This window comes from Rhinolophus sinicus, linkage group LG01 (genome assembly GCF_036562045.2).
Source record: "Rhinolophus sinicus isolate RSC01 linkage group LG01, ASM3656204v1, whole genome shotgun sequence".
Lineage (NCBI taxonomy): Eukaryota > Metazoa > Chordata > Mammalia > Chiroptera > Rhinolophidae > Rhinolophus > Rhinolophus sinicus.
The window spans coordinates 99,781,403-99,807,812 of record NC_133751.1 but is presented as its reverse complement, the minus strand read 5'-3'; the positions used below and the strand labels follow the sequence as shown (position 1 = coordinate 99,807,812).

General features: G+C 35.4%; 1 protein-coding gene across 3 annotated transcripts in view; it reads left to right on the top strand.

Moving 5' to 3' along the window:
* Positions 1–26,410, top strand: part of RNF13 (ring finger protein 13) — a 137,087-nt gene that overhangs the window by 58,770 nt on the left and 51,907 nt on the right. For all 3 annotated transcript variants that reach the window (XM_019748856.2, XM_074333758.1, XM_074333751.1), the window contains exon 4: positions 9,388–9,513. In XM_019748856.2, coding sequence (XP_019604415.2) covers positions 9,388–9,513 — 126 coding nt within the window. The remainder of the gene's footprint in view (positions 1–9,387; positions 9,514–26,410) is intronic.

The following is a 26,410-nucleotide window of genomic DNA, read 5'->3' as shown; positions in this document are numbered from 1 at the left end:
TTTACTCTGTTAGTGTTTATAGTATACTCTTGTAAATCGTTTTTATTTCTGTAAAATAGATAATAATGTTACCTCTTTGTGATTTTAGTTATCTGAGTTCTCTTAGTCAACCAAGCTAATAGTTTGTCAATTTTGTTGATCTTTTTGAAGAATCCACTCTAGTTTTAATTCATTTTCTCTATTTTTTCTAATTGCTATTTTACTTACCTCTGCTCTAATAATTATTACTTTGAGTTTAGTTTGTTGTTCTTATTCTTGTTCCTTAAAGTGTAAAGGTTGTTGATTTGCAGTAGTTCTTCTTTTCCAATGTGAGTATTCACAGCTGTGAATTTCTTTCTTGCCCCTGCTTTTGCTGTGTCCCCAGTTTTGGTACATGGTCTTCACTTACATTTGTCTCAAGACATTTCCCGATTTCCCTTTCTGTTTCTTCATTGCTTTTTAAAGGTCCTTGCTTAGGTTTGAACTTTCCCTCACTCTGTTTCAAATAAAGTCAGTTCTTTAGGAAGCGCTTTGGAGGTCTTTGTTCTTATGCACTGCCTCTCCCGGAGGACAAACTTTCTGAGCCATTTCTCTGGAATTGTCTTCATCCAAAATGCATCACCCTCACTCGTTTTCTTTCTAATCTAGGAAACTGCCTGTGCACTTAATGTTTTCTGTGTTTGTTTTTTCATTATTAATAGCTGTCTTCTGGATGATTGCCCTAGCATAAAAATATGTTTTCATTTTTCTGTGACACCTGCTTTGTGTGCAGTGTGCTGATTGGGGGTGGTCACTGCCAGTGTTCTGTGTTTGCCTCTCCCAGCAGGACTCCTCTGCCCTGCAAGTGAGCTCGGGTCAGGGTGATCTGGGCCCCAGTGTCTGTGGCCTTGGGTACTTTGCTACATTTATTAGCCTTTGCAGTTTGGAACTGGGGAGGATGGGAAGGGGTGGTGTCCTTTCTTTCCTACTGAGATGCCGTGTTTACCTGAAAATAAGACCTAGTCGGACCATCAGCTCTAATGTGTCTTTTGGAGCAAAAATTAATATAAGACCCTGTATTATATTATACCCAGTCTAATATTGTATTATATTATATTATCATATTACATTATATTGTATTAATTATTATATTAATTATTGTATTATATTATATTAATTATTATATTATACCTGGTCTTATATTAAAATAAGACCAGGTCTTACATTAATTTTTGCTTCAAAAGACACCTTAGAGCTGATGGTCCGGCTAGGTCTTATCTTCAGGGAAACACAGTACCATGTTCCTTACCTGGGAGCTGAGGAGAGAAGGAACCCTGTCACCTTTGCCGCTACGGTCCAGAGTGGAGCTTCCATCTTACTGAGCTAATGGGGTCGGGGCATGGGTTGCGGCTCCAGTGTTACAAACTTTTGATTTTCTCACCTCAGTTCTCCTTGAGCATAAATTTCTCATCAACCTAATGACTATCATTCTTGGTTTAACCTTGCAGTTGTTTCAAATGAATAAATTTTCCTAGTCCTTTGAAATAATCTCCTTGATAATAAGGATATTCTTCCCTATCCTCTTTCATAAAGGTCCTGTTTCAATATTAAGAGGATTTCTAACTTGAGACTTCTTTATATGATTTAGCTTATAAAATTTGAGTGATTACCAACTATATCAAATCCTGGGGAAGTAGCGCATTCAAAATGATCACAACATTCTGGGAGTATTTCTTTCAGTCCTGTATGAACAGTTTTACCAATATGAGTAGATACAAGAGCTGTTTTCAGTATGTATAAGTTGAAAATGTGATAAATGTAAAACCAGGAAGGGTAATATTACAGCAGAGGTGCCTGCGAGCAGCAGGTGCTTTCTCTTACTCATTTCTGTTGCAGTGCAGCGTCTGGCGTAGGATGTACGTTTCTTGAAGGCAGAATATTTATCTCTGGCAGTGCCTGGCTTGTAGGGATTCAGTAAATATTCAGTGAGTGAGTATATCAGTAAAATAAAAAATTAAAACTGCAGTTAATGCTTCAGGTTGACTTGTTGGGAATAAATTATGAAGTAGGAAATGACCAAAATGTCCATAAATATATTGAAGTTTGCTGTCTCATGTGTTCTTTAGTAGGCATGAAAAGCCATGTTTAAGAACCTGGTAACCGGACCTTTGCTAATTTTAGGGTGACGTCCCAACTATTTTCTGCTTAGCCTCCAACTTCAGGATTTAGTTTGCTGGCTGATAATAGGAAGTAGATTGGAGATATACCAACCCCTTTGTGCTAACCTTCACACCTTGATGACTAACTCATCTTGTTTTATATGTCTCATTTAGGAGTACTTTTTATATTGAGTACCTCATATAGAGCAGAGATGCAAAACTGTCAACATTTACTTGGCATCAAGGGGAACATAAGTTGAACCACAACTGCCTATGATTATTCATCGCTTCTTCAATCAGTACACATTTTTGGCTTCACCACTATTTCCTAACCTTTCCTCTCCCAAATGGAACATATTTTACTTGGAACGTTTGGCATATGTAATGATACAATAGATGCTAAGAATTTGCTTTGTAATTATTAAATCTGAAAATGAATCCTTGTATTAAACAAGGAATCTTTTCTTAAATACTTGTATTGCTATCTGTTAGAATAAAAGTATTGACATCAGGTAAAAGTTTTACTGATTGGTTCTGTGTGTATAGAACTATCTTTGGTTTGATGCTACCAGTTCCCTTCTTGACACCGTGTAATTCCCTCTTTAAGTAGTTAGAGCTTTTTTCTTTTCCAAGTGTATTTGTTTAGTGCAAATATCATCATCATCATAATGGAAATACAGTATTAAAGAATAATCTTTAGTTTCATTAATCTCACTGATATTATTTTCTTTTCATGTTTATATTAAATTTTGAAAGACTGTTTTGGAGAAAAGAAGCATCATTTGAGACAGCTCTGGGTTTGACTCACTATACCATCCTTTAGCAGCTGAGTGTTCTTACCCTGTTTCCCCGAAAATAAGACCTCGCTGGACAATCAGCTCTAAAGCATCTTTTGGAGCAAAAATTAATATAAAAACCTGTATCGTGTCGTATCACATCGTATCGTATCACATCACGTCACGTCACATCACATCACGTCACGTCATGTCACATCACGTCACATTACATCATACCTGGTCTTATATTATAGTAAAATAAGACGGGGTCTTACATTAATTTTTGCTCCAAAAGACACATTAGAGTTGATTGTCCGCCTAGGTCTTATTTTCGGGGAAACACGGTAGGTACGTTATCTTCTTGGAAGCTGAAGTTTCTACTCTAGAACAGGGATGATAATGCCTCTATGATCCTCAGTTGTGAGTATCAAGCAATCTGTGTATCCTAGGACTTCAGCTTAGTCATGATACTTAACTTCAACAACAGCGAATAACTTGAAACACCAGTTGTCCGTAAACCACATTGCAGACTTTTACACAATCATTAGGTGTGTCTACTTGTCTATAATACATATCCAAGGACTAGCATGAGGATAGTGGCTATTATTTATTGTTTCCTTCTTTCATTTTGAGTTTAATTTGCTCTTGTTTTTTTCTAGTTTCTTTAGATGAATGTTGAGATCGTTGATATGAAACCTTTCCTCCTTTCTAATATAGATATATAGTGCTATACGTTTCTCTCTGGTACTGTTTGAGCTGTGTCCCACAAATTTTGGTAACTTGTGTTTCTATTTTCATGTGCTTCAAGTGTTTTGGGCAAATTTGGCCCACTCTGAGCGGTAGACTTCTGAGTTCTCTATTTGGTGCTTTCTGTTAGAAAGTTTTTCCGCTCTGGCCGATGGGAACAAGAACCGTTCCAGCCCTGTGTGAGCTCCAGAGGTTGTTCTCTTGACAACCTTTCTGATGGTTCCTTCTGAGTTTTGGTAGCTCCCCCACACACATGCAGATTACTGCTCAGCTAGGGTCTTGGGTGGACCCCTCTACACATGTCTGGAGCCCTCTCTCTCTGCAGCCCCTCCCTCCTCAGTGTTGTGCCCACAGAGCTTAGCTGCCTTCGCCTCTCCAAACTCTGAACTCTTCAACTCATTGAGGCCACCAGACTCTGTTGGGTTCCCCTGCCCTTTTCTGAGGCTGGGAATCTCTCCAGGGAGTGAACTGAGGTATTTGTAAGTGCTCGTCTTATTTGCTTCCCTCTTCTCAAGAATCACTGTCCTGCGCTGTTGTCCATTGTTTGAAAGCTGATATTTCATACCTTTTGTTTGGTTTTCTAGTTATTTAAAGCAAGAGATTAAATCTAGCTCCTGTTACTTCATCATGGCTGGGAAATAGTTCAACTTAGCATCCAGTAGATAATTGATAAATGCTAATTATCAAATTCTTTTTAAAACAAATCACTCAAAAATTATCACTGAGGAAATTATTAAGATGGATGGTGTTAGAGCTATACATCAGCATTGTATAAATCTTTAGGCTTTTTTCTTTCCTTTTTTTGTTTGTTTTTAATCTCAGTGTAATGAATAAACAAGTATCATAGTCTGGGACTTTTTTTTATTAAAGCTTTGACAGTTTTAGAATATTAATATTATCCAAATTTTGTTTCTAATGCTTTTTGAACTTTTTAGAAATAAGTTCTTGTTTTAAAAATTATATAGTTGGTCTAAACAATATTATTAATGACTTAGTGATCACTTTTAAGTATTTTAATGTTTTCAGTTTTTAATGGGCTTATTGTATTTTCATGACGTCTTTTAGTCAGATTTTATTAAAGTCTAAAATCTAACTCATTGATAAAATATAAAACCAAAAAAGGTTATTGGGGAGAATTCTAACAGTATACAAGGTGAGATGTAACTTTGAGGTGAAAGATATTCAGTTACTACTCTGAATAATGCTACAAATGTAATATTTAATTTATGAGGTTTTTGAAAAACCTTTTCTTTTAATCCAGTTAAGGGCTTAACTTGTATTTAGACTCACATTTCTATCTTATTCAGTGCTTCCCTCAATGATATGTAGAAAGACATGGAAGGTATGGCCATCAGATTTGCACATGGCGTTAGCTTGGAATGGTTAATATAATAATGTTTTGCCTTTGAGTTTTAAAAGATAGGTACTGAAAAGCCTAGAAATATAGCTTAGTAACATGTCAAAAAGTTGTTGGAACAACTGTGATGTGTTTGCCAGAAACCTAATGTGGTTTTACAGTGCATCAGTAGAAGTATAATGTCTAGGACAGGTTAAATAGTGATAGTTCCTATCCATTATATCGGTCAGGTCATTTATAGGAGGAGTATGTTCACGTTTTGGCACCCGACTGAAATACAGTCAAGTTTAAGAACCAAGTCAAACACCACTTTTTCTGTTACCGCCTCCCATAGAATGATTTGCTCTGTTCTATGCAGTTATACTACATGTTGTTTATACTTTGTTTTATCTTATTGGATCTGTTAGTTCTTTTCAGATATTAATTACTTGAGTAGGGACTCAGTCTTATCACCCTAGTGTTTAAACAGAGCCCTCATGAAATGAGACAAATGTATTCAGAACATAGTGTTAAAGGAACTGAATATGATATGAATAATAGTTAAAGTATGTTTTGCTGCATAAGAGGAGAGTAATCAATAAATATTTGTGAAAAAGTGTATGTTCTCTGTATGTGAAAGTTACTGGTAGATTTTGGAAGAATGATCTAATAAAGAATTAGAGAGAAGGGCAGTGGATATTTTTAACATTCTAAGTTGTTGTTGATATAAACAAATTCATCTGTCTCACATTCGGAAAACATTAATTGGTAAAGTCTGATTGATCAGTATAACTCTTTTTGGACTTTGTTGGAGTGTAAAAATGGGGGCGGAACGGTTGACGTCATCATCATTTTGAAGTATTTGAATCAATGTTGGAATCGGCCTTAATTGCTTCTTAGTCTAACATTTTTGTGTGTTTGTTGTTGTAAATGTTCATGCCTCTTCTTGTTGCCATTGGTTCTTCACTAGTCCGTCTTTGGAGGCAGTGACCCACTGTGGTTGAGAACACAGGCTGTGGAGTCCGACTCCCGGGATTGCACGCCTGCGGTGTGAACCCATTAAGACTCAGATTCCTCATCTTTAAAACAGGCATGATAAGAATATCTTAAGTTATTTCATAGGGTCATTGCAAACGTCTTTGCAATGAATGAGGACATTTAAAGGGCAAGTGCGTGGCCCTGTGCTGAGTGCCATGGCTCAGCGCATGGTGACTGCTTGCTGTCACTGCAGTTGCTAATTACTAATTCATAGCTTCAGGTATTCACTAACAAAACAACTTACCACATCTTCCCCCGTCTTCCTGCCTTTACTTTTATACTCTTACATTGGGAAAGATGCACAGCTGCCTTGTTTTCAGCATTTTCATTGACATTATCATTGCAAATACTCTGCTTTATTTTGCTCATTATATAGTTTGCCATCCAGTGCAAGCTGAAGGGAAGGAAAGTCTGAGGCTCTTTTTAGCTGGAAACAATCATTTAAGCAAAACCACTTTATTGAGTTACATATCTCTTTATGACTTTATTAACCAGTATAATTTATCAACAAGAATAATTTTTCCTAACATATACCCTGAAACATTGCAATACTGAATGCAATACCATCTGAAGCATTAAAATAAAATTGTATTTAGTAAGATTTTTATGTTTAGATTATTTGAATATTCTACTTAAAAAGTGGTAACCCAAACCACTTTAGAAAACTGGTGGTATTTACTAAAGCTCTATACCCTATGATCCAGCTTGATATCCTGTGGTTCTACTTCAGTGTACGTGCTTAACAGACTTACACATGTGTTTCTTCTTGTACCAGAATATTTATAGCAGCACCATTTGTAATAGCCTCTTCTTAGAAATTACCCAAATGCTCATCAACGGTAGAATGAATTTTGGCATATTCACATAATGTAATGCTGCATGGAAATGAAAATGAAAGATCTACCAAGTATATCTCAACAATAGGGTTGCTCAACAGGAGGGTTGAATGTGAGATACAGCCCTGAGAAGAAGTCTGAAAGAGCATGTGCTATACTGCATGGTTCTGTTTACGTCAGATTAGGCAGAAAGTCATTGAAGCTGTTGGAGGTTCCGATAGTGACACTGGGGGTGGGGTTGGGGAGGAGTGACAGGCACGGAGAGAGAAGGGGACTTCCGGAGTGCAGTTAATGCTCTGTTTCCTGATACAGGTGTGTTCAGTTTGTGAAAACTCATCAGGCTGAAGAGTTATATTTTGTGCACTTTGCTTTATGTATAGTCATAAAAGCTTTTTAAAAATCAACATTTATATACTGTAAACTTACTGTATTATACATTTGATGATAATTGTGGTGCTAGTCTGCATGCACTGTTTTTGTTCAGCATCCTTGTTTAACCATCAGAGAATCACAACAAAGAGAAGATAGGTGGGCATCCGGTTTCTGAGTCTACTGGGCACTGGTAGTTTTCTCGGGCTTCCTCCATCCTGGCCCCAAGTGCCCCATCAGAAGATAGAGACGAGGATTCTTGAGTGCAGAGTGACCATCCTTTCGATAAGAAGATTAGCGCTGGAGGGTGATGCACGGGGACCTGGCTTTAAGGCAGCACCTATTTAAGGGACCAGAGAGTTCTGCAAAACAAATGGGCAAAGCCCATTATGCTACCTCACAGACTGTGCATGAAACAAAGTAAATGTGCACTTAGGTTTCAGTGACTCACATCTGAGGGAAGAAGACGAATTAGTAAGCTATTTGAGCAAGTTATTCTTTTTTTTTTTTTAGCATAGTCCACAGGAAAGATTATATTTAATAATGTAAGACCTATTTTTTAAAAGGCTACAGTCAATTTCCATTATGCAAAAAGATTTGGTTTTTGGGCTTTTAGCTTAATGTGTATTTGATTTTTATAAATTTTAAGTTTAAAAATAATACACGCTTGTCATAACACATTCAACAATACAGAAATGATTAAAAAGCAAAACCTTTTTAAAGTTCCACTTGTGGACCCTTTTTTCTGTCTGTACATACCACAAATATATTGATTCTAAGACGCATTTTATTACCCCATGTTTTAACATCTCTGAAATTGGGATGTGTCTTTCAATTGCTGTCCACCAGGTGGCAGTCACGGTGGGGCTGTCATCACCAAGAAATGGGAAACTTGGTCCCAGCTCTTCATGTTGTCTGCACTTCAGTTGAGTTATATGCCTTGTTAGTACTAGGTTGAATTTAATTGCTGTTATAAGTGTATTGAAAAGAGCTGTACTTTGTGATTTGGCATTAAAACAAAATATGTGTGTACAGAAAGGTGCAGAAAAGGCAGCAGTGTGTAAATTTAACATGAGCGAAGTAAATATTCATTGTTGGAATGATAACCACAGTTCTGTTTCCCTGCGAAGTAAAAACCAAATGCTTTGTGGAATCAGGAAAGGGAACTATTTTAAGAGTAAATGAAGGTATGCTGCGTTTTATCCTGATACATATGCGCAAGCATTCCCTGTCACAAGCTAAGCAATGCAACCTCAGGCAGGAGAAATTGCCATATCCTGTGGAATAGGTGGTTGGTGTAACCAATAGACCATATAGACTGTTGTTAAGGTGCTATGTCATAGCTTTAATTGCTCATTTATTCTTATAAACGAATTTAATGAATTTGATCATCTTTTTTTGTGTTTATTCAGTGTTTTACATCTGTTGAGATAGTCGTTTGATTTTTATTTTAATCTATTAATATAACACTTTATATTAATACATTTTCTGATGTCAAAACATCCTGTATTTCTGGGAAAACAACTTGCTGTTTTCTTCTCAAATTAATAATTATCTTGTGGACACCATTTCAATTTAGTGCATATAGGTTTACCTCCTCCTTTTCAATGATTGCATTATTTTTCTATTGTATAAGTATACTATCCTTTTTTAAATGGCTGCCTTATTGGTGTGTATGGTTTCAAGTTTTTGCTATTAAAAACAATGTATAAGGGGACATCTTTTACATATACCTTTATTTATTCAGGCTAGTGTTTCTATAGAATAAATTCCTAGAAATTCTGCATTTTCAGTTTGATAACATAAAAGAAATTTAAAAGTTAATTTAAAAAAGTATTTGCTTGGTTTAGAAATGTCAATCATTGTTGGAAAATATACCAAACTGCCAATAGTGGTTGTCTTTGGGGGATGGGTTTATGTGTGATTTTTTTTCCCCAAAACTTGAATAGTAAAAACAGAACTTACTTTGAAAAACTACATGCTTATGAATCCAAATACTACATTAGAAGTTCCGGAGTGGTGAGCGCTTGGAGGGTAGGAACTGTTGAGTTGCCAGGTAATTCACGTAGCATAAAGCAAAGCACATGAAACAGGTTCAATAGATGTTGTACAATAACTGATTTTGGGGTTTTAATAGAGGAATAAACTGATTGCCAATTCTTTTTCAGGGTTTCTTGATTAACTCAAAACCAGAGAATGCCTGTGAACCGATAGTGCCCCCACCACTAAAAGACAATTCATCTGGGACTTTCATCGTGTTAATTAGAAGACTTGATTGTAATTTTGATATAAAGGTAATGTTTGCTTTTTAAATGTTTTTGTTACTGTTTGTTAAGTTAGTAACTTAAGTACTCCCTTGTTTCAGAAAGGATTTAAGAAAGTTTACACAATTCATTCAGATTAAAAAAGGAAAGGACTGAAGTCAAAAAGAAACTAGGAGATGGTGAAAGCAAAAAAAAATAGAGGAGCAGGTTTACTTCAGTCTTAATCATTTGCTATAAAATGTATTCTTAGCTTTTTGCAGCCAGTAGGAAGGGGAAGATACCTTCAGTTTCATGACCCACAGTTTTAGTGAGATTGACAACAAGCAAATTGACTAGGTTGTAAACAATTACTAGTAGTTCTAAGAATTTCCAGGTGGCTGTTGGGCATCTTTGAACTGTGGTTTGAATGGTGGCATCTTGCTTGATCTGATCTGGGAATGGAAACGTTAACCTTTAATTTTATGCCTTCACCCTCTCAGCTTCAGCACTACACCTATGTCTATCTCTCTTGAGCCTGTCACCTGTATAAAGCTTGTCTCCCTGGCGTGCCTTAAGCTGGCATTTCAGACAGTAAAATGCAGTTTTGGCCATAGGACCTCACTATAATCAGTGCTATTCTAAAGGTGTGGTTTTTTGATGCTTTTAATACTGTCTTTACAAATCTGTTTTTGGATTGGCTGTGGCAGAAGAGAGCCACATTGTGGCCTGTATAAAATAAGCCTTGATGTTTCTTTTAGTTTATTACCTCAGCCCTGAGTGTCATGTAATTTCTTGCATGTATCTGAGAGAGTAGACATGCGATATTATTTCATGACTTTCCGTAGCCTGATCTTAGATAATTTGTCTGCTTGGTAGGAGAGCCTGCCCTGACACCTACTGTGCCTAAATTTTCTCTCTGCTCCTTTCATTTCATAAAAGAAATGACACCTCCACTATAAACTTATTAAAGAAATAAAATAATAACTGTAAAGGGGTTTGAAATGTAGGGCACTTTGTAAACTATACTGTGTTTCCCCGAAAATAAGACCTAGCCGGACAATCAGCTCTAATGTGTCTTTTGGAGCAAAAGTTAATAAAAGTCCCAGTATCATATCATACAATATCATTATTATATAAGACCCGATCTTATATTATATTAAAATAAGACCAGGTCTTATATTAATTTTTGCTCCAAAAGATGCATTGGAGCTGATTGTCCAGCTAGGTCTTATTTTCGGGGAAACACGGTAGGTAGTTTTACTGTTGTATATTAATTCCAAATCTAAACTCTCATCTCAATTGCCTTTAAATTAGAACTCGAAGTCAAATGTAGATTTCCTGCTCTTCAGAGATATGTTTATAATAGTTTGAATTTAAACCATTGTAAAATTTGATCCAGAACTAAGCTATAATAATTACAGATTGTTCCAACAAAATGAAATACTATTGTAATAATTTCATTAATTTCTTGCCCCTGAGAAATTAAAAATAAACTAAATTTGCTGATTCCAAGGTTTATTGCACTATTATGCTATATAATTTTTGGCTCAATTCAGTCTTTGGTAATTGGAAACCAGAATACCTTTTAAAATTTTTAAAAACTTTTTTATAACTTTCTTTTTTAGGTGGGAATGGGAGATTTCACTGCAAAATTTAGGAAAATACTGTCACATGAAATGAAAACACATTTCAGGAATGAATAGCTATGCTTGTTAGTCTTGGGCCCTCAGTGAATTGGACAATGCCTTCTCTCATTGGTGAGGGCTGATCTTATTTACTCAGTCTACTGAATCAAATGCCAATCTCTTCCAGAAACCCTCTTATACATACCACCCCCAAATAATGTTATACCAGCTCTCTGGGTATTTCTTAGCTCAGTCCAGTTGGCACATAAAATTCACTATTTCCTTGACCTTTCAGAAACTAAATTATTGACTGATAATTCACATTGTGTCAGTTGATGTGTAAAATTTCTAATTTATCTTATAAAGGAAAGTTTAAGTCATGTCAATGTATAATATATAAAATGTAAGTTTCATAAATATACAAGTATAAGAATTATGGATTACCTATCAAAGTAGTGTGAATTGGTAAATGTAATTCATCATGGTTACTGGAAGAACAACTGGAATCTTGTCCCAGAGAGAATTTCCTTTCTGAGGGTGGTTACTGCTTACTGGAGGTAGAGGGGCTATTAGCTTTATTAGCTACAATCTTCAGATCAGAAATCTATGCCTGTATTTTCTGGGCATCCAAATTGATGATTATATACAGTTTTGTATTAGGTATGTCATGGAACCTAATCATTTACAATGTATGTATTGTACTGCTTTCCTGAATTGCAAATAAATAGCTTTTTGTAGATAATAAATAGTGGTTCATTCATATATATTTACAATTTTGTGTGAATGCAGCCACTTAAGAAAATAGTTGGAAAAATAACTCATTTCCTTATTCCTGACATAGCAAACTGGGACAGAGTACTGAAAAAAGCTTAATTCTGTACCATACAGAATGCTGCAGCTGATAGTAGTCGCAAGGTTATTTTTTTGCCATGCTTCCTACCTGAAGTGACAAATTATCTCAGACAAATGAGATTTGGCTCTGTCTTACAAAGCTTTCCTTGGAGAAAGGAACCCTTTCCATTGTAGACAGCACAAAAGAAAAGAAAGAAGAAATAAAATTTTAACAAGATACTTCAAATGATTAATGGTGGTGGGTATTTCAGGGTTTTACTTTTTGTAAACTCTAGATTCTTTTGGAAGATGAATATTGTAGTGTAGTTAAAGAAACCTGGACATCTCTTATTTCTTCTGTAAAAGTAAATTAGGAAGTGAAAATTGTGTGCTATAATAAAGAAAACGGCAGATTTTCTCTATAAAATCTATCCCAAGTATTTTGTGACTCAGAGATAGCCAAATAAGATGGCAGACATGCAATTAATAATTTTTGGAGAGTAGGAAACTGAATTGTTTGTAGCATTCTGAAATAAAGAGAGCACTGTTTTAATTTTTTAATCTTCTATTGGGAGAGGCACATTTGAGCTTTTTAATATATCTTGCCCTGAAGAGATGCAGGAAAACACATATTCAGAAGCAGTATTTGGATATGTGGAATGTCCAGAAGGCCAGTAAGAAGAACTATTGATTACGTGCCAGCTGTTGTTCTGAAAACAATCACTTTTTACTCACACTGACAAAAACTGTATCCTCTGAAAAATACAGCTCTTTGGAGGAAAAGCAAAACGTTGTTTTGTTCATCTTTGTATCGTGCTGTTCTTTACTGTGACAAAATATAATTGTTTCGAAATATTAGCTTTTGGTGGGTGAAGTTAAAACACATTGCTGGCCCTTTGGTAAATAAATTAAGGCTATATTAAATCTTTTAATTGAAAAATGACTTTTTAGCATTCTGAGGCCAAGAGTTCTCGGACTTGTATTGGCATCCCAGTGGGAAATAGGACATTTAAAAAAAATTCGTAAAAATATCTGTTATTTCAAAAATATTAAAATAATCACTTAAAAGAAAACTTTTCAGAACTGTACAAAAATTCCTGTGTTTATGACCAAATTAGATTAGTTATCAGAAATCTGTTCCATTGTCATTACAGTCCAAGATATTTCCACCATGTAGTTTTAATGCTAAATTAACAATATCTTCAAATAGTCAATTTATTTTAACTGAACTCTAAGGAAGCTTAGTAAACAGAAATGGTACAATGCATGTACTTTTGCTGAATTTTATTATCATCTTATGTTCTAATACCGTGTTTCCCTGAGACTAAGACCTAGCCAGACAATCAGCTCTAATGCGTCTTTTGGAGCAAAAATTAATGTAAGACCCGGTATTATATTATAGCAAAATATTATATTATAGCAAAATATATTATATAGCAAAATATTACATTATATTATATTTTATTTATTATATTATATTATATTTACTATATTATATTATATTATATTATATTATATTATATTATATTATATTAAGACCGGGTCTTATATTAATTTTTGCTCCAAAAGACGCATTAGAGCTGATGGTTCAGCTAGGTCTTATTTTCGGGGAAACACGGTAATTATTTTTGAAAAATGTGGCTTCACAACCATCTAGGCCAGTTATCAAGAGGCTGAAGAGACTTAGATATTATTTCCTCTACTGTTTTTTTTGGGGGGGAATGGATGGAGTTACGTTTGGATTGCAGATATAAGGAAGATGTTGGCACTCATTTTCTGTTGGCATGTGACTTTTACAAAATTTAGTTGGGATACAAGTCCCTGCCTTACCTGACTTCTGCCTCTCAAGTCACATCTGTACTTTGCCTGTTCTCTCTCAACCTTACCCTGCAGGAATGTACAGGTCCCTACATGTGCTGAGCGGTCTCGCTCTCTCTGTCTTGGTTTCTCTCATGTCCTTCACCTGTAACATCCTCTCTCTTGTCTGTCTCGGGAATCTGACTGTGTTTTAGGTCAAGATGAACTATCATCTCCTATCTGAAACCTTTCCTGATTTTTCTCCAAGGCAGAATAGATTATTTCTTTCATATATTGGGTTGGTGCAAAAGTAATTGTGGTTTAAAGGGTTAAAAAAAAAATTGCAAAAACTGCAATTACTTTTGCACCAACCTAATAGTACTTATTTACTCCCATGTCAATCTCTGTGAAAGAAAAGATAATGTTTTTGATTCTGTAGTTCTAGTGCCTAATACATTTTATGGTACTTGATAGCTGATTAATACATTTTTGCTGAATGAACTAATGTGCAAAACTGTAAGCACTTACAATTCAATTTAACTAGATTAGGGAATAAATAATATTATTGGAACCTTCTATTGGCTTCATGTTCATTTCACTTAATGCTCTTGGGTATTTCTAAATCTAGTTATTCATTTGTCCCACAAACATTTTTATCTAGGTTCAAATGTTTTATGAGAATTTAAAAAAGTTACCATAAACCTTTTTGGGGGAATTATTTGGGTGATAAGGTCATAAAAATAAATAATAATTTTGTTTTGCAAAATTTTGTTATCTTACAAAATAGTCTTCTGTTTTCCTTACTAGGATTACCTTTCATTATTCTCTCTTAGGCCTCCATTTTCTGTCTTGTGTTTGAAAAAGCTTTTGATGGGAAAGATTATTTGCTATGGCCAGAGCAAACCCCAGTAGTACAGTGCGTTTCCTGTTTCTTTACTGTAAATTCTTTCTTTTTGCTCTGTTGTATTATTTTCTTTCCCTCTCTTGATTCTAGCCTAGAAAACTCATGGGTATATCTTTTCTCACTTCAACTGCTTTGGAGTAGAGCTTATGTTTTCTGCAGTTCTGTGTACTGAGCTTTTAGTACAGTGCCTAGAACACCAAAATTAAAGGGCAGTAAAGGGAGGAGTATAATCAGAGTTCTGTCACTGGGTGGCACTGAGCACCAAAATTCTCATTGTAATTCCTCCATCAGTTATTTTTCAAGTGCAGTATAGTCCCTGTCGTCTCTTGGAGATTCCTAGTAGGCTGATAGCAAGTTCAGAGAGATATCCTTAAGTGGCATACAAAGTTCTTCCAGCAAACCTTATTTACAGAGCTAAGTGGGTTCACATGGGGGGTCTGCTGTGTTAGGATGAGAAATAATTAAGATTTGATTGGATATGAATCCTGTTAGTATCCAAAAAATAAGAACTCAGATCAGATGCTTCATTTTAACATGCACTTTAATATACGTGGGTAACTGGAGGATATTATATGGATACCTTTGTTAACATTAAATTGCAATTCTGAAAATTAAGTATTTGGGCTGCTTTTAACTCATGTAGTTTATTTTCACTGGTATAGTTCATTGCAAAGTAAAAGTTTTTTTTTTTTTAATCCATCTTTACTTCAGACTATAATAAGCATCCGAAATAGCTGCAGATAAAGTTTTATTTGGGTTTTCTTAATGTTACTGAGAATAAAAAGGATTATTTTTCGTTTTAATCTTTTGTACAAATCATGTGCCAATGCAGTATTAAAACTTCTTTGGAAATAGCCACATTCAAAGACCCCTGAGCTAATGACTTTGATTTTGTGATGGTGTGTTGCAGAATATTCTTGTTACAGTGAGTGGAAAAGCACAAATCTTTTCTGATTGCAGACAACCTACAGAACATTAAGAACTCACTATGTGAGTGGGTTTCAAACTCTTTTGAGTGCAACCCACAGTAAGAAATTTATTTTTACTCATGCCCTAGTACATATACAACACAGCCTATAATCAAGTTTCATGAAGCAGTACTTTCTTATACTACGTACAGATTTTCTTTTTACTTAAAAAAAAATAGTTCACTCAGGGCCACTAAGTTATTTTACTGTCCACAATTTTCACTACCCTCATATTTACAAATTACTTTCCCATGTACCAAAGATTGACTTTTAAATACTGCCACTGGAACATAACATAATGTCTTAATTTTTAAAGTTCCAGGGATTCTGGCTTCTGTTTTCAGCTATATTTGAAACAACTAACTATGGCTTTGTATATAAACAGATTTTGCCAGCCAGCCCTACCAAAAACTTTTCTAATGAAACAAATATACTCAACTTATCTCTAAGTCTCAATAAACACACAGTTGTAAATGCCATTTGTTAAAAGGTCAATGCCCTCAGAACATAACCCAAAATAAGAAAAGGAAACATACCTTTATACCTCCATAATAAGTGTCACAAAGCTTCAGCTTTAAAACCATATACTTTTCCTCACAATTTTTCTTGGAACTTTTATATACTTGATTTTTTTAAAGATTAGAATTCTTAAGTTTACTTCTCTGTTTACTAAGGATGGAGCGAAGGTGGAATGACTATTTAGTGGTCTGCTAGTAGTAAGCACAGAGAGAGGAAGTGATATTTGACACGTAACATTAAGGAGAAAAACCACGTAAGGTCTGATGAAGCACGTTCATGATCCCCAAGTCACTGGAAAAGGTCAAATTACATTTGGTGCCTTTTGCATGAGAAAGCGGGGAAAGTGCAAAATATTTCAGTAAAATTTTTATCCACAATGACCGAAGTAAAATTTTTGGTATTTTTTAAAAAAGAACTAAGGACGTTTTATTTTTGTGGTATATCTTTCTGGGTAGGGCTGAATAGACAGTTACCTTAGTTGTGATTTAGTTTGACTCAACAGGTATTTATATAAGAGATTCTTCTAGGCTTGAGATACATACAAATAAACAAGATAGTTCCTTTCCTTAAGGAACATAAAGGCTTGGCATTCACAATGCTTTAAATGTTATTTTATCAGATCTCTGTTTTTCAAGGTGACAATAGGCTTAGTTTTCTGATAATTAATGTTTTTACCAAAAAGCATGAAAAAATTATCTTTTGTTAATTTTTAGGGTAATACTTTCTAAATCATCACAAATTTAGTTTTCTAGTATTGTGATTTCCATTTATCTTTAACTGAAGCAGGATTTTGCTTTTATCTTTTTGAGAAATGGTGCGATTAGTTCACGTTTATGTCATGTGATTAATGAACCATGGCAGTTGAAAATTATTCTATTTAAAGATAATTATGTGATGTTGGCTTGATTAAAATGTATCAGGTTGTCAAAATACCCATATGAGTATTAAAAATAATGTCCTCAAGACAAAAACTTGTGGTTTACATAACAAAGATGAAAACATAGGTATCCTGTTGAAGTTACCTTTGTTAGTAATTCTCAAGTGTTTTGTCTTAAACTATTTTAAAATAGCCCCATCTTTTATGTCTTATGATTTTCTTTTTCCCACAGCTTCATTCTTCTATATGTCTACAAAATACAGTCATCATATTTAGGACATTTGATATTGATAAACACTATAAATAATATAGGATATCAGTGTGTATATATGTAATATATTTTTCAATAGTATATTCTCTCTAATAATGTAGAGCACATGTTTACCTTTCCTAATTGTCTTCAGAATATCCTGTGTAACTGTTTTGTTTTTTAACCGTTTCGGGATCCAATCATGGATCGCATATTGAATTAGTTGTCATGTCTCCTTTAATCTGCAACAGTTCTTGAACCTTTTTCTTCCACCTTTCTACTTGTGTTTCAGTTTAGATAATTTTTATTGCTATGTCTTCAGATTCACTGATCTTTTCTTCTACACTATCTTCTGTTAAGCCCGTCCACTGAACTTTTCATTTAGATATAGAATATTTCTTTTCTAGACATTTCATTTGGGTCTTTTAAAATATATGCGCACGCGCGTGTGTAGATCCAGTTCTCTCATGTTATGTTCACATTTTCTTTAAAATCCTTGACCATAATTTGTAATTTTATATAACTTACATATGTTATTGTAAATAAATACATAATAAAGTCCTTTTCTGCTAATTCAATATCCCTGTCATTTCTGGGCCTGTTATGCTTTTGACTGATTTTTTTTCCTGGTTATAGATCACATTTTCCTGCTTCTTTTGCATGTCCAGTAATTTTTGCTTGGATGCTGACCCTTATGTTATGTTTTTGAGTGACTGGGCTTTGTTGTCTTTCTTTAAAGAACATTTAATTTTGTTTTGCTGTAAGTTACTTGCTGATGCGCTTGGTTCTTTTGAGGCTTGTTTTTAAAGGTAAGTTGAATAAGAGCAGTCTTTACTTGGTTTCTGGTCAAGATGGTGGAATAGGTAAATGCTATACTGGTCCCCTCCCAGGACCACATCAAAATTGTAGAACAACCATCATTGAGAATCACCTGAGGTCTAGCTGAACAGAAGTCCTATAACTAAAGACATACAGAAGAAGCACTATCGAGACTGGTAGGAGGGGCAGAGATGCTGGTCAAATGCCTGCGTGTGGTAGTTAAAAATAAGGAGGGCTCTCTTGGCTGTGGAGGTCCCCCTGAGGATCAAGGGGTCCCAGCTCCACACCAGAATCCTCAGCCCAGGGTTCCAGTGCCAGGAAGAGAAGTCCCCACAACTTCTGGTTGTGAAAACCAGCAGAGATTGTGGCCGAGTGAGAGGATGGCTGGAGTTCTAGGAAGTCCTCTTAAAGGGCCCATGCACAGACTCACTGATTCTGACCTCCAGTGCTGGGGCAGCAGCTTGAAAGGTACCAGGGATACACCGGGAGAAACTGAATTGTCTGGCTATAGGGTGAGGGATGGAGGGGTAGCTTTCTCCCAAATAGAAATGCTGGCAGAAGCCATTGTTCTTTGTTGAGCCCTCCGTCCTCCCATGTGCAGAAGCAGGCAGGTGCCATATCTGAGTCTCCATCAACCTGGCTAACACCGGTCACCCTGCCCTGGCGTTTCCCTGAGGCCTCACCCAACCCAACTTGCAGTCCCACCCAAGCCTTTTCCAGTGGCCTTCTTTTCTCATGCTATGGACTTGCCTAAAATTTCTCAAAGGTTCACAAACCTCAAACAAGCAGCATTGGCTTTGGTGAGACTTGTACCACTTGCTGAACAGCTCCAACCACAGCATTGGTGGTAGCCAGCCTCAGTTTGAGGCCTGACCTTTCCCAGACACCTAGCCCAGTGAGGGTGGCAGCCATATGTGGATTGCTTGCTGGCACATTCCAGTTTGCTCCTGGCAATGCACAGGCTGCAGTTGAACTTGGCCTGTGGCATGGCCCCTTCCAGGAGGTCCTGGGGTCAGCATGCCCAGTGGCCAGCTTAGGACCAAGCTGGAGCACCATTCGGCTGCCTCCAAAGATGACACACCCAAAGGCCAGAGTCGACAGGCACCAGAGCCCTGATTAAGCAGACCCTGCTCCTTAAGGTCAACCTCTATACAACAGCTCCTCCACTGTAGTCATGACCAGCCTTCAATCAGTTAGACTGAGAGTCAGTCCCTGCCAACAGCAGTCAAGGCTCAACTAAAAGAGGAGGGCACACACAATCCACACTCCTGGAGCATGTGGCTCAGGTGACCAGGGAGACTGTGCCATTGGAACCCACAGGGGACCTACTACATAAGGCCACTTTACGAAGACTGAGAGACATAGCACCTGTACCTAACACTTAGAAACAAACATGAGGAAGAAGCCAAAATGAGGAAACAAAGAAATATGTTCCAAATGAAAGAATAGAACAAAGCTCCAGAAAAAAGACTAAACAAATGGAAACAAGCAAGCTACTAGATGCAGAGTTCAAAACACTTGTTATAAGGATGCTCAGTGATCTCTGGGAGAACTTCCAACAAAGAGACAGGAGACATACAAATGGAGATAGAAAACATAAAAAAGAAGCATTTAGAAATGAAGAATACGATAACTAAAATGAAAACGTTAAAGGGAATTAACAATAGATTAGATGAAGCAGAGGACTGAATTAACAATTTGGAAGATAAGATAGCAGAAAACATCCGATGAGAACAGCACAAAGAATCCAAAAGAATGAGGATAGTTTCGGGGGCCTCTGGGACACCGTATCAAGTGTACCAACATTATAAAGGTACTAGAAAATGAAGAGAGAGAACAAGGAATTGAAAACATATTTGAAAAAATAATGACAGGAAATTTCTTTAACCTGGCGAAGGAAATAGACATACAATTCCAGAAGCTCAGAGAGTCCCAAACAAGATGAACCCAAAGACACCCACACCAAGAAACATCATAATTAAAATGCTAAAGACATTAGCAAAATGTTAAAGACAGAGAGAATCTTAAAAGCAGCAAGAAAAAGATCAAAGTAGTTAGTTACCTATAAGGGAGCCCCCATAAGACAGCCAGCTGATTTCTCAACAGAAACTTTGCAGGCCAGAAGGGACTGGCAGAAAATATTTAAAGTGATGAAAAACAAGCGCCTATTAATACAACCAAGATTAATGCTACAAAGCAAAGCTATTGTTAAGAATCAAAGAACAGATAAAGAGCTTCCCAGACAAGAATAAGCTAAAGGAGTTCAGCATCACCAAACCAGTATTACAAGAAATGTTAAAGGGACTTTTTTAAGAAGAAAAAAAAGATTAAAAAACACATGAATAATAAAGTGGCAATAACTATGTACCGTATCAACAGTTACCTTAAATGTAAGTGGATTGAATGCTACAATCAAAAGACATAGGGTGGCTGAATGGATGAGGAAACAAGACCCTTACATATGCTGCTTACCAGAGAATCACTTCACATTGAAAGAGACACACAGACTGAAAGTAAAGGAATGGAATAATTTATTTCATGAAAGTGAGAAAACAACAACAAAAAAAGCTGAGGTAGAATACTTATACCAGACAAAATAGACTTTAAAACCAAGGCTTTAACAAGAGACAAAGAAGGACCCAGTAATTCCACTTCTGGGTATTTATCTGAAGAAATTCAAAACACTAGTTCAAAAGAATGTTTGCATCTATATGTTTCATTACATCATTATTTAAAATAGCAAAGAAGTGGAAGCAACCTAAAAGTGTCCATTAACAGATGAATGGATAAGGAAGAAGTGGTACATATGAGTATATACAACAGAATATTACTCAGACATAAAAAAAATCATGAAATATTTTTTCCTAAGTCAGAATAGTTGAATTTCCCTAACAATTTATTACATCTTCTTCTATTTCTATTCCTATTACTTTACTTGTTTTAGTAAATAAAATTGTAACTTGTCACTGAAATTTTCCCCTCTGTCACATATATTTTTATTCTATATGGATTACTCACAACCTGACATTTCAGTCTATTCTTTTAGCTTCCCAATTTTAATAACAGACCTTTTTACACTTCTAATAAAAATGTTGAAATAAGAACTAAATTTAAGGTTGTATTGTCATTAAAATTAGAACAGAATATATTTAAGATGACTTTTATTCTGAATCAAACATCTTGTGCCCATCACCTGAAGACAGATGTTCTCAGAAACACGGGGCATCTGCGGGAGCTGCGAGCACAAGCATCACCTGTCTGTCTGAGCCAATCCTGGTTCTCAGGTTGCCTTTTCACTGTTGTTCAAACATTGCAATTGTTCTTCATGCAAGGGAAAAGCAACACTGTAATTCAGTGAAAGGCTTTAGGACTTGAAATGCATTTCAAATAAAAAATGTTCGTGTTCCAAGTGTGTCTCATTTTACCTGAGTATCCAGACTGCTGTCTGATACAAAATTGGGTTCTTTTCAAGGTTCTTTTCCATCGGTCACCTCTGTTGCATTTTACCATTCTTGCAGGCTTATAACCCAGAAATATACACAGGTCTGCTCATTTGTAGTGTCTCTGCCCAGAGGAAAACACAAAGTACACTTAACTTAGTTCACATATAGATGTTAAAGGGGGTTGAAGACTATAGGAAATACAAAAACAAATATGAATGGTTTATGATTTGTTAGAAGTTTATTGTCAACAACCAGGTGGCTATATTTTTTTCAGATATGTGTTGAATGAATAAATGATTTAATTTGCTGAAAATCTCTAAATTTTTACCTGAAGTCCTACCTAGGAAATCTATGTATAGAAACCTTGTTGCCTCTTAAATTTAGTGTGCTCACAGCCATTCCCTTTTTCTTCCTTCTTAAAGTAAGCTCTGTTTCTCAGCTTTCCCATTTTTGGATAAATACATTTCCCGAGTTCCTCAGGTTCATAAATTGGTTGTGGAGAAGATAAAAGAGGGTGTTCTTTCACATATTGCCATCATCCTGCTTTGTCGTAACAGCTTCCAAATCTTCAGTCTCTTCTCTCAGTATCAATCCAAGCATTACCAGATTGTTCTAAAACATTGCTTTCTTTAGTGATGTCAGGTGCCTACTGGAAACCGTCCACAGAGACGACCCCCACATCTGCTTTTCTGGATGGCCTTCAACATTCTGCACCGTCTGTCCCTTTTTCCTACCTCTCCTCACTTCTGACTCTCCAATAGCAGCAGCACAAACCAGTAACAATGACAATAATAAGTAGCACTTATTTAACATGTGCCAGGCACCGCCAAAGCGTTATTTTAGATGCTTAGGTAAGTCATTTATTTCTCAGAATAACTCTTTAATTTGGTATATCAATCATGCTCATGTTCATTTTACAGAAGTTAAGTTACTTGCCTATATACGGTTTGTATATGAAGAGTCAGAATTTAAAGACAGAAAATCTAGTTCCAAGTTTCTATATTTTTAACTCCTTTGCTGTTCTTCCTTTTTGTAACACACTTATTTACTAAGGTCGCTCTTTGTGTTTTCTTGTTTGTTTTGTTTTGAATATGCTTGCTAGATTTTGCCTTTTGTCTTGTTCTTTCTCTCTAACACCCATATGAGAAATTTCCACCAACTCTTTTCACTGTTAACCCAAATTTTCTCTCTTTTGAAGTATAATTTGGTCCCATAAAATCTACCATAGGTATTTTAGTCCACAGCCTTTTCTCCGCGAAGTTTCTGTAACCTCTACAACAATATTTTAGCATTTTCCTTCTTGGCTTATACTCTGTTTTGTATAAGGTAGTCCCCAGTTATCTTCACAGGATACATACCAAGACCCCCAGTGGGTGCCTGAAACCATGGGTTGTACCGAACCCTACACACACACACACACACACTATTTTTTCCTATACATACCTATGATAAGCTTTAATTTATAAAGTAGGTACAGTTAAGAGATCGACAGCAACAATAATAAAATAGAATAATTATAACAATATACTGTGATAGAAATTATGTGAATGTGGTCTGTCTCTTGCATAACTGATCTGGTAGCCCAGATGGCTACTAATGGGTGGGTAGAGTATATAGCCTGGATGTGCTGGACCAACAGGTCCTGGTGGGATGGAGCGGGATTCAGGAGATTTTATCACGCTACTCAGAATGGCACACAATTTCCAACTTATGAATTGTTTCTGGAATTTTCCATTTAATATTTTCTGACTGTGGCTGAGCACAGGTAACTAAAACTGGACAGTGAAATAGCGGATAAGGCGGGGACGACGACAACTAACTAGGTTTTATTTTGCCCACAAGATTTTAATAGTGTTTTCTGAGTCTTGATATGTTTTTTCATTTCAATTCCTCTTCCCAGACATTTGTAAAATGTTAAATAAGGTTAGTAATCCTGGTTCTCATCCTAATTCATTGAGAGACCCATGCTTTCTTACCTAATCAAAAAAGTTGTGCTCAAATCTCAGCTCTGCCTAAGCGTAACCTTAGGGCAATTTCATTTACCCATCTTTCCTCATTTCTAAAATGTAGAAAAGAATATTTGCATTGTAGAGTTGTGTTAGTTTTTAGAGATAATATACATGTATGTAAATCATTAGCACATAATGGCTTTTTTTATTCGCATAGCCTTTGATCTGGAGCCTTGTTAAATATATTCTATCAACAGTTTCCCCCCAACTTCTTATGCCTACATGTCCCTTAAAAGATCTCTACTTATGATCATCTTGACTGCGTAATCAAGCCTGTCTTATTTGTGTTAGTATTAACAGTTTGTCCAGTCTGGAAGTAAGATCTGCTATTGTGTCATTTCCAGAGTTCCTTTTAGGACTTGTTTTATTGAAAGCTCTTCTGTTAGCGGTCTGCTGCTTTCTGACGGACAAGCTCTGGATAATAATAAACAGCAGCCCCATATTTCTTGAAAATTCTTGGTTAGGTGCCTGCCACGTGGTCTACATTATTTAGTTGCAGGTAATTTGTTGACTAGATGTGAAATATGTAAAACATGGAGTGCCTTTACCACAATCTGAGCTGATATCTCTGATCAGTCTCCTTATAAAGGCAGTTTGGCAATATGATTCAGAAGGCTTTTTCATGCAATTTTCAGTTTTGGTGGCTTTAGAATTCAGATTTGTTCACTGTGCATGCTTTTTATTCAAGAATCTTTGAGTTCTTTGCTTCCATCCAGCATCATGTGTTTGATGTTACATTTTATGAATGTGAAACCTTTCACATGCTTACTAAATGATTTAGGTTTTATTTCTGCCTCATGTGTTCTTAAACGTACCAGCTGCTGCTTAGTTAAAAATGTAATTTAATTTGACTGACACATGAGGTTTATAGTTCATAAACATGGATATATTTTCCTTGTTTGTATTCATACGCCTGTTGGTCCATATGTTAATGTATTTCTTGATTTAATTTCATTATTTTAGAAACCAGTAAAAACAACAACAAAAGCCTTGTGAAAGACTTGTTATTTTTTTGAAAGCATGTTTCTATTTTTTGGAATTCACACTTGTCCTTACACAATTTCTTTCTATATCAGTGTTTTCTAAGTTCTCTATTTTAGGAATTTTATTTTATTTTATTTTTTTAGCAGAGAACAGCTTTTGATACTGATATAATTTTATTTTTTTTGTTTATGGAAACAATGGCATTTTGAATGTGTGAAAGAAACATTTCTCCTCAGTTGCTTGGTGTCCTGTTAAGAATTGAATGGCCAGATTTAATTACATACATAGTAGATTGTTGTAAATCCATTAATTTATATTGGTGGTTCTTAACAATTTGGGCGTCAGAAAGCCTCCTGTAAAATTGATGTTTACTTTGTTCCTTCTTACCAATGACTATGCATTAGTTGGCTTTAAAAAGAAACATAAACTTGTTTTACTTTAGCAGAGAACAGCTTTTGATATCAATTTTATATTTATTAAATTGTATCTCTGGGAACAGTTGTTTTTGGGTGTGTGAAAGAAACATTTCTCCTCAGTTAGCTTTTTGAAACAGTTAAAATGGTCACTACAGCATCAGATAAACTAATAGCAACGCCAACCAAGTATACTTTTGTTTACATAAAAGCTAAGTGACGTCTGTATGGCTATGTAATAGATTAATATATAAGTAAGAAATAAGGTTTAGAAATTATAATATCCTTTTAGAAAGATTTCCCTTCTCCCCTTGAAAAGCAGTAATATACTTGTATACGGGGAAGGGGCTGTGCGGCTGGCATTTTCTCAATTTTAGTTGGATAACAAAATTCACCTAAAAATAAAAATAAAAATGTGCACATTGACAAAACACAGTAAATTTACATTCTGCATTATTGTCCTTTTCTTGCATGACTGCAAAACATTGCTTACAACAGTTTTGTTGGCTGGTTGATTTTCTTGCTGTTATTCTTAACATTACAGCAGTTGGTCCTGTGTTGGTCAACTATTTATCCTATTTTAATTAGTTCTTTAAAAATCTCTGCCTAATTTTCTCTCTTGTGTTTGTAATATTATAATGTGAGCTATTAACTTAAGCACATCTTATCTATTTATTCTTATACATTTATTCATTCAGGTAATATTTAATGAGTGTCTACTATTGTGTCAGGCTGTTTCATAGATGCTATAGAGGCTGTAGAAATAAACAAAATATTAGTTCTTTTAGGCACTCTTCTCTCTGACAGTTCAGTTTTTTTTCAGTGACAGAATAAAATTATTCTGATCCACATTTTTGTCTCTTTGAGAAACCCAACTTGCATTTGTGGGCTAGTTTTAGAGAAATCAAGGGTAATGTAAAAGAGAATTTTACTCTATGCAAAGCCAACTTTCCTGATTGGGGTTGAACATATAAGGCTCATTTCTTTTTCCTAGCATTCACTATGTAGTGATCATAAGGTGATATATTTCAAGAGTTTCTTACATATTAAGTATCCAAAACTGCATGTGTGTACGTATTTTATATATATATATATCCTATCCAATTTTCATTTTATTTAACCAATATGCAAATAATGATCTGATCCTTTGTTTTTCCCGGTGGTCCAAAGGTTATATAATAAGTAGCTTAGGTCTGGGTTTATTATTTAAAACAGATTGTTATTTTTAAAGTGAGGTGTGGTAACGTGTTTGCTTATTTTTAGATTTCTCATGTAAGGAAATTCTGTTACATATCTAGCCATATTCTTATGATGCAAAGGTTACTATTGTGTAGATTAGCTTTAGGAAAGGTAGCTTTAGGAAAACTAGCTAGGTAGAACCAAAGTGAGCAGTTTTGGCCGGAGATGTTTTTAATCCTTTCAAAGCTTTAGAAAGGAATTTTAAAGAACATGGTTGATAATGAAGCTAGTAAAAAAAAAAAGCTTTTATTTGACTCATTTGTACATGTT